General features: G+C 45.3%; 1 protein-coding gene across 1 annotated transcript; it reads left to right on the forward strand.

Moving 5' to 3' along the window:
- The first annotated feature begins 7,474 nt into the window (after positions 1 to 7,474).
- MC3R (melanocortin 3 receptor) lies at positions 7,475 to 8,976 on the forward strand. The gene has a single exon (XM_082271215.1). It carries the CDS (start codon positions 7,878 to 7,880, stop codon positions 8,847 to 8,849), a length of 972 nt encoding a protein of 323 aa, XP_082127341.1. The 5' UTR covers positions 7,475 to 7,877; the 3' UTR covers positions 8,850 to 8,976.
- The last annotated feature ends 6,650 nt before the right edge of the window (positions 8,977 to 15,626 follow it).

Here is a 15,626-nt window from a genome sequence, read left to right on the forward strand (position 1 = left end):
AAAGAAGAAAGACACTTATACATAAGTTAGAAATCATGACAACACTTCATGTTAGATGTCCATGAGATGGATTCCTTGTAGTTGCTTGTCCAAGTGCTGCAATTCCTACATGTTTCGCAGTTATAAAGGGCTTCCTCAGAGGATATACATAATCACACCATAGCAATACTTGGGACTAAGTTGGCATTGTATTCACAGATGCACCCGTCACACAAAATTTAAAATTAAAGTTTCAGTTCCACATCAAACAATGGGGAGGGACCGGAGGAAATCACTTCCTTCCATAGGCCAATGGGGAAGCCCTATTAGTCTCTCTGATCATTCTATCTTGTCCAACTAAAATCTAATGGGTTTAGTTAAATTGTAATGCATTATTTAAGCATTTCTCTAAAATTTCCAAACATATTATATACTTCTTGAGTAAAAAAATTGAATCTAATATGTTATTATTTATGGTATTAAGATACAGATTTAGCCTCTCTGGATTGTCCGGGGAGGCCTGCAATGCTGCCAAGAGCTCTGGGCATAGACAGTCTGAGGAGGAGGCCTGTAATGCACACAGTGCTCTGGGTGGTCTGAGGAGTCCTGTAATGCTGCACAGTGCTCTGGGCATGGACAGTCTGAGGAGGAGGTCTGTAATTCACACAGTGCTCTGGCTGGTCCGAGGAGGCCTGTAATGCAAACAGTGCTCTGAATGGTCTTAGGGGGCCTGTAATCAAACAGTGCTCTGGGCATGGACAGTCTGAGGAGAAGGCCTGTAATGCAAACAGTGCTCTTGGCGTAGGTCTGAGGAGGAGGCCTGTAATGTACACAGTGGACTGGATGGTGTGAGGAGGCCTGTAATGCACACAGTGCTCTGGACAAGGACAGTCTGAGGAGGAAGCCTGTAATGCAAACAATGCTCTGGATGGTCTGAGGAGGCCCGTAATGCAAACAGTGCTCTGGATAGTCAGAGAAGGCCTGTAATGCAAACAGTGCTCTTGGCATTGGTCTGAGGAGTAGGGTGACCACATGTCCCAGATTGCCTGGGACACTCTCACAATTAGCAGGTCTGTCCGAGGTCCCAGGCACCTTCAATCCAGGACAATACAGTGCCCTGGAATGAAACTGACAGAGCCAGCAAACTCTGCCATAGTGCTGGCGTTGGCTCCGCCTCCCCACCTCCACCTGAGACTCTTCTACTTCTACTGTCCACTGGTTGCTAGAGCCGCCTGGCGTCTAGCAACCAGTGACATCATGGCCTGGGACTCCCTGCCAGCATTCAGTTAAGCAGCATTCAGCAGAAGTTAACTCTTCCTCCGTAATAAAAAGGGAAAACAGGGAGCCAGGTCAGTGCAAGTAAAAACAACAGCACTTTTTTCCAATATCCACTTACACCTGAAACACTTGCAGACTGCATGTAGAGGTACTGTTGTATCGTGTGTGGTAATCCAAGATGGTAGACAGGGTGGACTGGAGAGCTGTTGAGAATGTCCAGACAAAAAAAGGTAAACAACTGGGGCTAACAGCATTGGCAAACGCCAAGTGACCAAAGGTAAAACGGCCCGATGGAGAGACAGCCGCTCACACAAGCCTAGACCCGCCGTAGGAGAGAGCAGAATGGCAGCGTCACTGCCTCTCACGGACCACTATGGGCTGCAACAAGACAGGGCACACAAGCTGGGGAGGGGGTGGGCCGCAATGTGTTTCTGAGGCCCCACTTCCTTCAGGCTGAATTTTCTTCCACGAAACCAGTCTCCAATGCCAAAAAGGTCATGGACCGCTGCTCTAAAGTGACATCACTTCCTTCTAGTGCTCTATGATAGAGATAGCTGTAGTGGTGTGCCCCTTTATCCTGATGCAGGTGCGAGTACCTTATAACTCGATTTCCCACAATCCTCTGGGCTCCCAGCATCCCCTGAGTTCCAGGACATGCCCAGGGAGTATAAATGTCAGCTCTGTCCAGCTTCCTGTGCTCAGAGAGATCCTGCCTGATGGGACAGCAGTGACTGGGAAAGTGAGCTGTCCCCAGGTGCTGGTTCCTCATCTGATCAGTCTGGTGTGTGGGCCACCAGCAGTGAGCACAAGAGCACGCAGCATCTATCCAAGCCCCAGTCACTGGAGAGAAATCTGTTACAGTCCATGTGGAGAAGCTGTCCAAGCAGTGGGTTGGTCCTATCTACGGCCCCCAGAGCCTCCTGACCGAAGTCAGCATCAGCAGTGCCTGTGTGAAGTCTGTGCCAGCAGGAAATCCCCTCAGCTCACAGTCTGCTGAATGAACGATTTATCTCTTGGAACACGTGACAATCTTCAGCTCTCTATCCTATCAGTAAACTGAACTCAGAGCACTCTGCTGCCATCTAGTGGTCATTAGTAGAACTGCACTATAATTGTTTTTACATGTTTTATGCCTGTTTCTCCCTTCCTCATATTGCTGTTTTGTACTGCAAACCCCTGTCCACATGATCTCCTGTGTAATCTACGTTCTACATTGTTAAGTAACATCATCACTGGTCTGATCATTTGGATGATACCGTTACATAACACTTGGCGTCACAAACAGGATCAGCCATGTCAGTCAGTGGTGAGGGAAGCAGCGCTGAGGGTGTCAAACAGTCTGCCATAGCTTCCCTTTTGCTGGCAGGATTGCTACCACACCAACTGCCTAATTAAACAGGACCAGATCAGGACTTGGATGACTGGATTAGGAGATTGCAGGGCTGGATCCGGTCATATAGGGTCCCACCCACACAGCAGGCGGATCTGGCCACTAATGCCCTTGAAGTTAATTTTGCACCTTCCAGCAGAGGACCAGGATTCCCTAGACAAGATAATCAGCCGCTAGGAAGCAGTGTACACCCAACCGGTTGCATTAGGGGATCTTAGGGCTCGCTTTATCAGTAGAAGGCAGAGAGTGGGAGAATCCATTCCGTAGTACGCTCTGGAACTGCAGGATATAGCAGCTGAGATCCGACGCAATGAGAGGAGGCGAGCGGGACGTGCTGGCTGGAGGGATACAGACGTGTGGCTGAAGGATCAGTGTTTGGATGGGCTTCTTTTTGACAAAGTCAGGGAAAAGCTACAAGAAAAGGACAGAAGTAACCCAAACTTAAAATTCCACGAAATTTTAGAAGCAGCTATCCTGTATTCAGAGCCCAGACGTGCCAGTGCGACACCTCGGCACTGGCTCCCAAGTCACTATTCTACCAGAACCTTTGTTCCAGCGATACTTCCCAAAGAAGAAAATGAGTCAGGATACCCCATGGACCTTACTAACAGCTGCCAACGAACTTCCTATAGAAGTGGTTGGGATTACCTGGATGAAGGTAAAACTGTGGGGTCAGGACCTTGGCCAAAAAGGTGTGGTGGTTACACGTGCATCCGGAAAAGGACAGCCGCAGGTGATACTGGGCATGAATATCATTCAGGGGCTGAAGCCTGAGCTGTTGAAACAATGTCCTACACACCTGGGACCACCTAAAGAAGTTAGAAATCTGCTTCTTACCTTGGCAGCACTAGAGGACAAACACGTGGCCGATGCCCTATCATGGTACCCTTCAGTACAACCACAGCGAGATGTGGATGAAGAGGCTGAAGAAGAAGAAAATCCATGTATTGGAAGAGTATAACTGGGCGGAAATACAGAAGAATGATCCTGTGATTGCCCCAGTAAGAGAGGCGATGCAGTTACGGCGGTGGCCCAGTAGAAGAGAAAGATCGTGACTGCTGCCAGAGACACAAAAACTGTTGGGTGAATGGTCACGTTTCCTCTTGAGAGATGGCATATTGTATCGCAAAATAATGTTCCCCCTTGACTCTTCGGGAACCTGGCAGGTCGTACTGTCACGGGCCAGAGCTGGACAAGTGGCAGAAAGAATCCATGTGGAAGGAGGACATTGGGGTGTCCACAAGACATTCGCCTGGTTCAAAAGGCAAGCCATGTGTGTGGGGCTGTTTCAGTTGATCAATAAGATATCTCAACACTGCACGGTAAGTTCCATGACAAAAGGGGCTGAGGCCCAGGTGCCTCCCATGACTTGGAACACGTCAGCCCCATTGGAAGTACTGACCGTTGATTTTCTCACCCTTGACATGTCAGAAGATGGACATCACCATGCCCTTGTTATGGTGGATCACTTTACTAAGTTTGCAATAACTGTGCCAACTCATGACCAGACTGCAAAGACTGCAGCCCAAGCAGTTTGGAAGCACTTCTGTCTCCCTTATGGCTGCCCTCAGAAGATACATTCCGACCAAGGGCCCTGCTTTGAAAGTGAGTTCTTCCAGGAGTGGTGTCGTGCCTTAGGTGTCAAAAAGACTCGACCCCATACCACCCACAGGGTAACGGTGCATGTGAGAGGTTTAATCGTACCCTGATACAACTGTTTAGAGGACTGGCTCGTGAAAAATGAACCAAATGGACCCAATACTTGGCTGAAGTGGTTTGGAAGTATAACCATGCTGTGCACTCAGTGACAGGTCGCTCTCCTTACCATGTGATGTTTGGCCGTACTCTTGGGGGAACCACCGGTCTATGGGGTGTTGTACCCACTGAAGAGCTGGAGTATACTCCAGCATCCTGGATTCAAGAGTGGAGGCGACGCCTGTCAGAAGTCCAACAGTTCGTAAAGGATCGAAACTTGGGTGGAACAAGAAGAGTCAGGAACCGAGGTCTATGTCCTGAAACCTAGAGACAGGGTCCTGATCCGGCGCAAAGGTGCACATCAGCAGGGTAAGCTACCAACTCCATGGGAGGAAGTGCCTGGCGTTGTGTTACAGCAACCCATCCCAGGAGTGCCAGTCTATGACATTCAGAAGGAAAGTACTCAAGACAGGCCGAGACGGTTACACCGCAGGCTCCTTAAACCTTTTAGAAGCTACAGGGAGATTCCTGGGAGTTCAACTAGAGAGCCAGAAGAACAGGGTTCAGAGCCACCAGTAGCAGCCCCAACAGAGAATCAGTGTTGGCTACTCCCTGTTCCCCCACTGCTACATCCAAGTCTCTAAGGAGAGATTACGGGTACAGACGATGCCGTACAGCCCAATGATTGCCCAGCTCAGGTTACTACTCCTGCTGTGGAGCCCTCTGACCCCCTGTCTAATGAGAGGCCTGAAAGTGAGGATGTACCTTTGCCTGCTCCTGGAGAAGAGCCTGAACCTCAACCCTTGAGATGTTCTCAGAGGCACAACTTTGGGAAACCACCTGAACACTTTGCACAAGAGGACTTTGTATGGTCTGTGAACTCGCCTGGGATCGCAAGTTCAAGTGGGGTGGAGTGTAGTGGTGTGCCCCTTTATCCAAATGCAGGTGCAAGTCCCTTTAACTCGATTCCCCACAATCCTCTGGGCTCCCAGCATCCCCTGAGTTCCAGGACATGCCCAGGGAGTATAAATGCCAGCTCTGCCCAGCTTCCTGTGCTCAGAAGATCCTGCCTGATGGACAGCAGTGACTGGGAAAGTGAGCTGCCCCTAGGTGCTGGGTCCTCATCTGATCAGTGTGGTGTGTGGGCCACCAGCAGTGAGCACAAGAGCATCTATCGAAGCCCCAGTCACTAGAGAGGACTCTGTTACAATCCTTGTGGAGAAGCTGTCCAAGCAGTGGGTTGGTCCTATCTATGGCCCCCAGAGCCTCCTGACCGTAGTCCGCAACAGCAGTGCCTGTGTGAAGTCTGTGCCAGCAGGAAATCCCCTCAGCTCACAGTCTTCTGAATGAACGATTCATCTCTTGGAACACCTGAGAATCTTCAGCTCTCTATCCTATCAGTAAGCTGAACTCAGAGCATTCTGCTGCCATCTAGTGGCCATTAGTAGAACTGCAATATAATTGTTTTCACATGGTTTAACCCTGTTTCCTCATATTGCTGTTTTGTACTGCAAACCCCTGTCCACATGATCTCCTGTGTAATCTATGTCCTACATTGTTAAGTAAAGTAGAAATTGCACATCACCACTGGTCTGATCATTTGGCTGATACCGTTACATAACATAGCCACTCAGGAGGAAAAGGAGTGACAGATTCCATCGACAGCGATTGTTTTGAAATCCTCTTTTTTGGGGAAGGGGGAAGGGGTTTCCCTAAATGGCAGTTTGGAAATGTGATCACACTACTGAGTAGGAGGCCTGTAATGCACAGTGCTCTGGACGGTGGTCTGAGGAGGAGGCCTGTAATGTACACAGTGCTCTAGACGTTGGTCTCAGGAGAAGGCCTGTAATGTACACAGTGCTCTACGGGGTGGTCTGAGGAGGAGGCCTGTAATGTACACAGTGCTCTGGATGGAGGCCTGAGGAGGAGGCCTGTAATGCACAGTGCTCTGGATGGTGGTCTGAGGGGAGGCCTGTAATGTACAAAGTGATGTGGACGGTAGTCCGAGGAGAGACCTGTAATGTACATGGTGCTCTGGCTGGTGGTCTGAGGGGAGGCCTGTATTGTACACAGTGCTCTGGACGGTGGTCTTAGGGGAGGCCTGTAATGTACACAGTGCTCTGGACGGTGGTCCGAGGGGAGGCCTGTAATGTACACAGTGCCCTAGATGGTGTTCTTAGGGGACATCTGAAATGTTCACAGTGCTCTGAATAGTGGTCTGAGGGAACACCTGTAATGTACACAGTGCTCTGGACGGTGGTCCAAGGAGAGACCTGTAATGTACACAGTGCTCTGAGGGGAGGCCTGTAATGTGCTCTGGATGGTGGTCTAAGGGGAGGCCTGTAATGTACACAGTGCTCTGGATAGTGTTCTGAGGGGAGACCTGTAATGTACACTCTCACAGCACTCTGCTCTGGACAGTCGTGAGTCGGGACTCTCATAGGGAGGCCTCAGCAGTGCTGCTCTTGACAGTCGTCTGAGGAGGCCTGTAATGCTTCATGGTGCTAACTGCTAAGCACGCTACGGACTCGCTTGCTGGGAGCAGAAGCACTCATGGACTCTACACAGGTAAAGCTCCAGGGAAACTGGAAGTATACGTGGGTAAACATCCCCCCTCACATTTTCGTTTTGTCTTCGTTTGTTGATGAAAACGGAATTTATTTTCGGCAGGGGACAGAAATGTGGTGTACCTTTCAATTAGTTTTTGTCACTGTAAGGCCTCTGACGTAAGTTTTGACAAATTATTTTGTCAACAAAATTAACACTGCTATCTATCTATCTCATTTATGTATCTCTAAATGCCTATCATTGTTTAATTCCGTACAGCAGTTTTCCAGCAAACTTTTTGGCTGATGAAAATTTTCCAGACTTTCTAGACCACTGTTGACATCACAGATTAAAGTCAGGAAATATTTCAGCCTTGTGTGAGAAGATCCATCATTCTGATATATTTCCCCTCAAAGACATCAGCCAGCAGCGCAATCATTTTTTACATAACAGCTCCTCAGAAAACATAAGGTTTATGTAAACATATATAATATCCTGCAGGGGGCACCAGAACACCTGTTTTTCTTCAGTGTTGACATTTTAGGCACCTGCTCTTCCAGGCTGTCACTCACTACTGTGCTGGCTTTATAAGTGGGCGATTCAATGTGCTGGAGCATGAGGAGGAGTTTCAACTATCAATGAATGTGAAAATCTGCAGATATATATTTTCTTTGCCTTGTAATAGCTGCAGACAGTCCTTTGGAGGGAACGCAGTGAGCTGTGGCTTCCTACAGCATCCTGGAGCATGGAAAGACTTGCTGCTAAAGGTATTTTAAAGGAAGCCTCAGATCCTTCTTCCTAATGTTGGGGGTCTACAAAGTCTACAAACCCATGGAAGGTGGACATGCATGGATCATTAGCTCAGCTGTGAGCAGTTTTCAGGAATGGTCGTTGGATAAAGCTTGCTTGGTAATATAGCTTTGTTTCTTTTATATCTGAAGAGGCTTGACCACGCTCCTGGAAAACAGTTCCCTCAAAAACTTCAGTCATGAATTCATCCAATCCAATTATCTTTATTCATTCTGTCCAGTTCAATGCCACCTTGGACTTCAATGAGACTCTCCTGCTCAACAACCTCAGCAGCATTGAGTTTTGTGAGCAGGTCTTCATCAAGACCGAGGTGTTCCTGACCCTAGGCATTATCAGCTTGCTGGAGAACATCTTGGTGATCCTGGCCATCCTGAAGAACAAGAACCTCCACTCGCCCATGTACTTTTTCCTCTGCAGCTTGGCCGTGGCCGACATGCTGGTCAGCGTGTCCAACGCTTTGGAAACCATCGTCATCGCTGTGCAGAACAAATACTTGGACATTGGGGACCAGCTCCTCCAGCAGCTCGACGATGTTTTTGACTCTTTGATCTGCATTTCTCTGGTGGCTTCTATCTGCAGCCTGCTGGTGATCGCCATAGACCGCTACATCACCATTTTTTACGCCTTACGCTATCACAGCATCATGACGGTGAAGAAAGCTCTGGCCTTGATCATGGTCATCTGGGTCTCCTGCATCATCTGCGGGATCGTCTTTATCGTCTACTCCGAGAGCAAGACGGTCATCGTGTGCCTCATCACCATGTTCTTCACCATGCTTGTCCTCATGGCCACTATGTATGTCCACATGTTCCTGTTTGCCCGCCTCCATGTCAAACGGATTGCGGCCCTGCCCGTGGATGGCGTGGTGCAGCAGCGGACGTGCATGAAAGGCGCCATCACCATCACCATCCTCCTAGGGGTCTTCGTCGTGTGCTGGGCTCCTTTCTTTCTCCACCTCATCCTCATCATCTCCTGCCCCGCCAACTCCTACTGCATCTGCTACGGTGCCTACTTCAACACGTACTTAATCCTCATCATGTGCAACTCTGTCATCGACCCCCTCATCTACGCCTTCCGCAGTCTGGAGATGCGTAAGACCTTCAAGGAGATCATATGCTGCTACGGCATGAATTTTGGAAAGTGCGGTTAGAGTCCCCCCCACCCCCCTTGACACGTGCGGTTGTGTTTATGTCATTCATAAAATTCAGTCCATTTAACCATTCATGGTTAGGTCTGGTTTAGCACAGTGAAGGGTTTTTGCAAGGTCTGGCCATTTCACAAAACATGGGTTCAATTTTTAGTTCGTTTTTTTACAAATAAAATAAAATTTAATGAGTAAAGGGATAATTTCACATTGTAAAGTGCTGCATAAACTTTTGGCACTATATAAATCCTGTATAATAATAATAATAATAATTGGTAAACCTCATTAACCAATCAACAGTCACATTTCCTCATTCTGACCATCTTAAGGTGGCTGTGGGCTTGCACTGTCTTAGCATTAATGATATATTTTCACAGTATATATTTGAAAAAAAAAATGTTAACAGTTTTGGAATCAAAATAAAAAATATGAGAAATAGTTTGAGAAAATATGAATTTGAGAATAAAATAAAAGAAAAAAATGTTGATTTGCTACATTTAAGAAAAAAGGGTTTGAGAATCAAAATTTAAAGAAAACAATGTAGATTTGCTACATTTGAGAAAAATATGAGCTTCAGAATCAAAATAAAAGAAAAAAATGTTGATTTGCTACATTTAAGAAAAATATGAGCTAGATTAAAAAATAATAAAAAAAAAAATGTTGATTTGCTACATTTGAGAAAAATAGAATCAAAGTAAGATAAATATGTTGATTTGCTACATTTAAGAAAAGTAGCATCTACAGATGTGATACATTGTATTATGTTAACCCTTTGCTTATAAATAACTATTTTTAATTTGTAAACATTGTAGAATATCCTCATTTTTATTGCAGCCCAGCTTGGGCTCTTATTTGCTGATGGAAAATGTGTTTGGAATTGTTATTCCATTAAATAAATGCATGGTCCAGTCCAGCCAGATGTTTACTTGGTCTTGCGCAATGGGAAATTATGCAGCTGCTGTGGTACTACAACTCCCAGCAGTCTCTGTCTGCATGGAAAACTGAGCTGCCTCCTCCAAACAGGTTGCACTAGAGCAGCAGTTGTTTGATATAAGGGACTTCAAGTGTGGCCCCTGATGTGCCCAAGGGGCCAGACATAAAAATCTGTAAAGTAGCTGTCAGAAACTGCAGACATGCTATAGGAATTTGCTAGTGACAGGGGACATGCTTGAGGAGACAGTCTAGACGGCAGACAGATTAATCATAAAAACAATTCAACATAAAAAATGGATTGCACAGAAAAAAAAAAAAAAAAGAAAGTAATGTGAAAGAATTAAACCAAAGCCACTGAAAGACATTGTAAAGACTATTTTTTATCTCTCACTAGCTTGAGTAAGCACTTGAGATGAAAACAACACAGGCTGCAGGGGCTTCCAGGGCCACATATGTGCCAAAGGGCCACATGTGGCCCTCGAGGGCCACAGGGAGCTAAAGTCATGTATATGTCCAACTATAAAAAAAAAAAAAAGGAATTTATATGTTAAACTGGAAAAAAAAGTAATTTATATGTTTAACTGGGGAAAAAAAAAGTAATTTATATGTTTAACTGGGAAAAAAAAGTAATTTATATGTTCAACTGGAAAAAAAAATCATGTATATGTTCAACTGGAAAAAAAAAATAATTTGTATATTCAACTGCAAAAAAAAAAAGTAATTTATATGTTCAACTGAAAAAAAAAAAGTCATTTATTTGTAGCCCAGTGAATATCTTAACATTTAAAGTGGCTTAAACATTCAACCATGGAGGGTAAAATGGTTGAGCATGCTGGGTCTTGTGTTACTCCTGCCATAGGGTAGCCCAGTCTTACGTCAGGTTCTGTGCCCTGCATGCTAAATGCTACTTCACAAATATTGAAATAGAAATTTATTTTTATTTATTTACTTTTAAAGAACGTCTATTTTTGTCTTTTTGGTTACGCAGAGAAAAATGTTTATTTTATTTTTGATATTTTTGGTACATCTGACCTTCGTAGCTCGGGCTTTAGTTGCTTGTCTAGTGATCTGATTGGAGTTAATTTGACAATGGTATCTTACCACTCCACGCTATGCCTGCTGAGTGTGAAGGGATAATTTATTTTTTTTATAAGTGATTATATTTTACACTGCCAGAGAGAACTGGTATCTGTTTTGACTGTAATGTTAGGGGGTTATTGAGAAAAAAAAATGTAGTAAATGACCTCACAGTTGATTTAAGTAAATGTTGGTAGCCATACTCCTGAATCTTGGCCAAGACAGATGATGGACCCATGTGATCTATCTTCTAGAACCTCATAGACCACATCTAAGTATTTCTAATGGGGTCTGCAAAGTGGAATGCACAAAAATAGCTCTGGATGTCTTTGTAGTCCGGCCAGCCTTCTTGGCTAGGTTCCACTGAAAAAATGTGTTTAGTAAGATTACTACTAGAGTGTGCATTTGATTGAGCCATCCAGAAGCCAGTTTAGGCTGGTCATACATAATACAATTTTCTTGTTCAATTTCCTTCAAATTTACTTGCAAGAGCCTGCCTGGTTGCATACAAATTTAAAGTGTTTACGTTTGACCTCATATTTTTTAAAATTACAATACAATTCACTACAGGAGGAATCCGACAGCCCTGCTTGTTAGAGCTTACAATCTAAAAGGGAGGGTCAAGTGGTACAAAAGTTAATAACTGTGGGGGATGAGCTGATGGAGACAATACAAATACAGTTGTTAGGTGGAGGCTGGATAGTCTTCTCTGTAGAGAAAGATTTTGGTAAATCTAAAGGAAAATTGTACGAGAAAATGAATGCATGGCCAGCTTTTGAGGGGTAATCTTTAATAACTGGAAAGAACAATTTGCCAAAATGTTCCAATTTTCATTCTAAACCTGAAAGTTGATTGACCTTTCCCAAGTTGTTGTTTTTTTTTCCTAAACTTTAACTTAAAAAGGTCATCAGGACTTTGACAACCAAGTGTTGTCCTTTCATTATGACTAATAAAGCTTTGTGACTTCCCATTGAACCAACCAGAGAAAAGCTTTTGCATTTCATTTCATTTTCGTTCCATTCTATGTTCGTTGTACAATCCCAAAAAAATGTACTATAGTATCTTTCTGTTGTCTTTTCGAAAAGTCATAATTAATGACTTCCCTTCCCCAGTGTTTTTCCTGAATCCCCATGGAGATAACTCATGGTAATTGTCTTTTCAAAAAAGTTAATTTGGAACTTAATAGATAATGACCTCCCCGCTTTCCCAGTGCCTTTTCCCGAACCCCCAAGAAAAGAACTCATGGATATCCTCTTTTCAAAAAAATTCATTTGAACTCAATAGGAATAGGTGACGATGACCTCCCTGCTTCCCTGGTGCCTTCTCCCGAATCTCCAAGGAAATAACTCATGGCAATTGCCTATCAAAAAGTTCATTTGAATGGTCCAGTTAACAAATCCCAATTTGCCAAAATGTTCCAATTTTCATTCTAAACCTGAAAGTTGATTGACTTTTCGCAAGTTGTTTTTTCCTAAACTTTAACTTAAAAAGGTCATCAGGACTTTGACAACCAAGCGTTGTCCTTTCATTATGACTAATAAAGCTTTGTGACTTCCCATTGAACTAACCAGAGAAAAGCTTTTGCATTTCATTTCATTTTCATTCCATTCTATGTTCATTGTACAATCCCAAAATAATGTACTATAGTATCTTTCTGTTGTCTTTTCGAAAAGTTAGTTTGAACGTCATTAATGACTTCCCTTCCCCAGTGTTTTTCCTGAATCCCCATGGAGATAATGTAACTCATGGTAATTGTCTTATCAAAAAAGTTAATTTGGAACTTAATAGACAATGACCTCCCCGCTTTTCCAGTGCCTTTTCCCGAACCCCCAAGAAAAGAACTCATTGATATCATCTTTTCAAAAAAATTCATTTGAACCCAATAGGTGATGACCTCCCTGCTTCCCTGGTGCCTTCTCCCGAATCCCCAAGGAAATAACTCATGGTAATCGCCTATCAAAAAGTTCATTTGAATGTCCCAGTTAACAAATCCCATGGAAGTAATCCACGGTAACCCCCAACGTGTTATTTTATCCCCGAGACTTGATCAAAATGAATCTGAAGATGCCATTTGCTGGGAGTCCTATCATTATCATAGTGCCAAGGCAAATAAGTCTTTAGAAGTGTTTGTAAAACTGATGCGTGGATAAAAATTTTATGGAAGTATTCAATTATTTATCACGCCTGGAGGGAAAAAAAAGATGAAAAATCACAATTTCAAAGTGCCTCGTGTGTAGCTGAATCTATGAGCGCTGAGTTCATTATCAACCCCCCATGAGATGTAGCCTTCAGGACCTCGTTGACAGATATTAGACTTATTACCGAACCATCTGTATTCTCTTGACAACGCCAACAACTTGTAATGCTCGAAAAGGTCCCGCTGAGTGAAGAGGGTACCAATGACAAGGGAGAGACAGGCAGGAATTATCTCCGCCACCCTTCATGACTAAGTATCTCATGTCTTATGCGTTGGCTAAGCGTGGGCGCCTTCGACTTGTGTAAATTGCATAAACCAAGTCGTGTCTTTTCTTCTCAAGGTGTGAATGGGATTCTTGGGGTTTCGGATCAGGTTTATTGCAAACACTTTCATCATCTTGTCATTGGAAGACCACCTTGACCAAGAAAAGGATCTCGCTGTTTCTTTTTAAGCGCATGTTGAATGCCATTCTCGCCAACAGAGGTCGTGTGTTTGTTCTGAAGAGAAAGAACTCCTCAATGATTCTTCTTGTTCTAATTTCTTTACCAGCTTTTCAAATAAGTTAGACTTTTGTAGGCCAGCAATGGACAGCTCAAGGAACTTCTAATGGCCATATCCTGGACAGTCAGATATTGGGGTGAATTCTTAGAGCTGTAATGGGGAAGTCAATATGGGAAATGTATTTAAAGGGGTATATAACATTGAAAGATGGCTTCAGAGGTTTGTTGTGCTTGAGTTAGGTTACCGGTTAATTTGGTCATAGAGAATTAATGATATTCGTATTGAACTGCATTCAGACTAATGAAGCATGTGCATGTGCAAAGACCATGTGTTGCACTTGCCGTGCCATTCATTGTTAGTGGCGCTCCAAAGAGGGTGCACAAAGCGCAAAAACGTGCATGACCATCTTTTCTGAGTCTGTCACATGTAGGACAGCCAATTTAAAGGAATGAGCTGCCCTTAACAAGAGGGGTGGCAATGTGAAAAACACGCACATGCGCAACACCTACGCACTACAGTAGTGTGAATGGGGGCTTAAACTTGAGCTATGTAGTCACACATATGGGTGTGGTAAATGCAGGCTGTGGTGAACCTTAGTAACTGAACCAGAACACTCCAACCTTTCAAAATAAACATATGATGGGTGTCATTGCTGTTTTATTTTGATGAGATCTCTGTGTTGAGTTCCTGGGTCTGTACATCTGCTGTGCCCATTATGAGGGGTTCCCACCATCCCTGTGCTGGGTTCCTGGGTCTGTTCACCTGCTGTGCCCATTATGAGGGGTTCCCACCATTCCTGTGCTGGGTTCCTGGGTCTGTACACCTGCTGTGCCCATTATGAGGGGTTCCCACCATCCCTGTGCTGGGTTCCTGGGTCTGTTCACCTGCTGTGCCCATTATGAGGGGTTCCCACCATTCCTGTGCTGGGTTCCTGGGTCTGTTCACCTGCTGTGCCCATTATGAGGGGTTCCCACCATCCCTGTGCTGGGTTCCTGGGTCTGTTCACCTGCTGTGCCCATTATGAGGGGTTCCCACCATCCCTGTGCTGAGTTCCTAGGTCTGTACACCTGCTGTGCCCATTATTAGGGGTCCCCACCATCCCTGTGCTGAGATCCCAGGTCTGTACACCTGCTGTGCCCTTTATTAGGGGTCCCCATTATCCCTGTGCTGAGTTCCTGGGTCTGTTCACCTGCTGTGCCCATTATGAGGGGTTCCCACCATTCCTGTGCTGGGTTCCTGGGTCTGTACACCCACTGTGCCCATTATGAGTGGTCCCACCATCCCTGTGCTGAGATGCTGAGTCTGTACACCGGCTGTGATCATTATGAGGGGTTCCCACCATCCCTGTGCTGAGTTCCCGGGTCTTTACACCTGCTGTACCCATTATTAGGGGTTCCCACCATCCCTGTGCTGAGTTCCTGGGTCTGTACACCTGCTGTGCCCATTATTAGGGGTCTCCACCATCCCTGTGCTGAGATCCCAGGTCTGTACACCTGCTGTGCCCTTTATTAGGGGTCCCCAGGGCCGGATTAACAGCATCATGGGCTTGGTGCTGAGGATTTTGAAGGGCCTTAAGGGCCGTGCCTTGCCATGCACCCAGAGGAGGAAGGGTGCAGCCATGCATGCCTAATTCAACATGGGATGCTGTCTCTGAAGCCCATAAACACATCCATGCATCGCCAACTGTCCCTCCTTGTCCGGCCTTCACGCTGTGTGGGGAGGTTCTGAGGGTGCTGCCTGGGGAAGCGAGCATAGAAGCCAGACTTCTGTGTTTACAAGTGACAGAAGAGCGGTAACAGTGAATATGGCCAACCCGGGGCCTATATAAAAGGTAGGGGCCTGGAGCTGCAGCTCCAATAGCCCCTACATTAATCTGGCCCTGGGGGTCCCCATTATCCCTGTGCTGAGTTCCTGGGTCTGTACACCTGCTGTGCCCTTTATGAGGGGTTCCCACCATCCCTGTGCTGAGTTCCTGGGTCCGTACACCTGCTGTGCTCATTATGAGAGGTTCCCACCATACCTGCTCGGTTTTTAGTTATAGAGATGAACAGAGTCTGGAATCCCAGCAAGGAGAT

Source organism: Pelophylax lessonae, assembly GCF_965119305.1.
Source record: "Pelophylax lessonae genome assembly, chromosome: 11".
Taxonomy (NCBI): domain Eukaryota; kingdom Metazoa; phylum Chordata; class Amphibia; order Anura; family Ranidae; genus Pelophylax; species Pelophylax lessonae.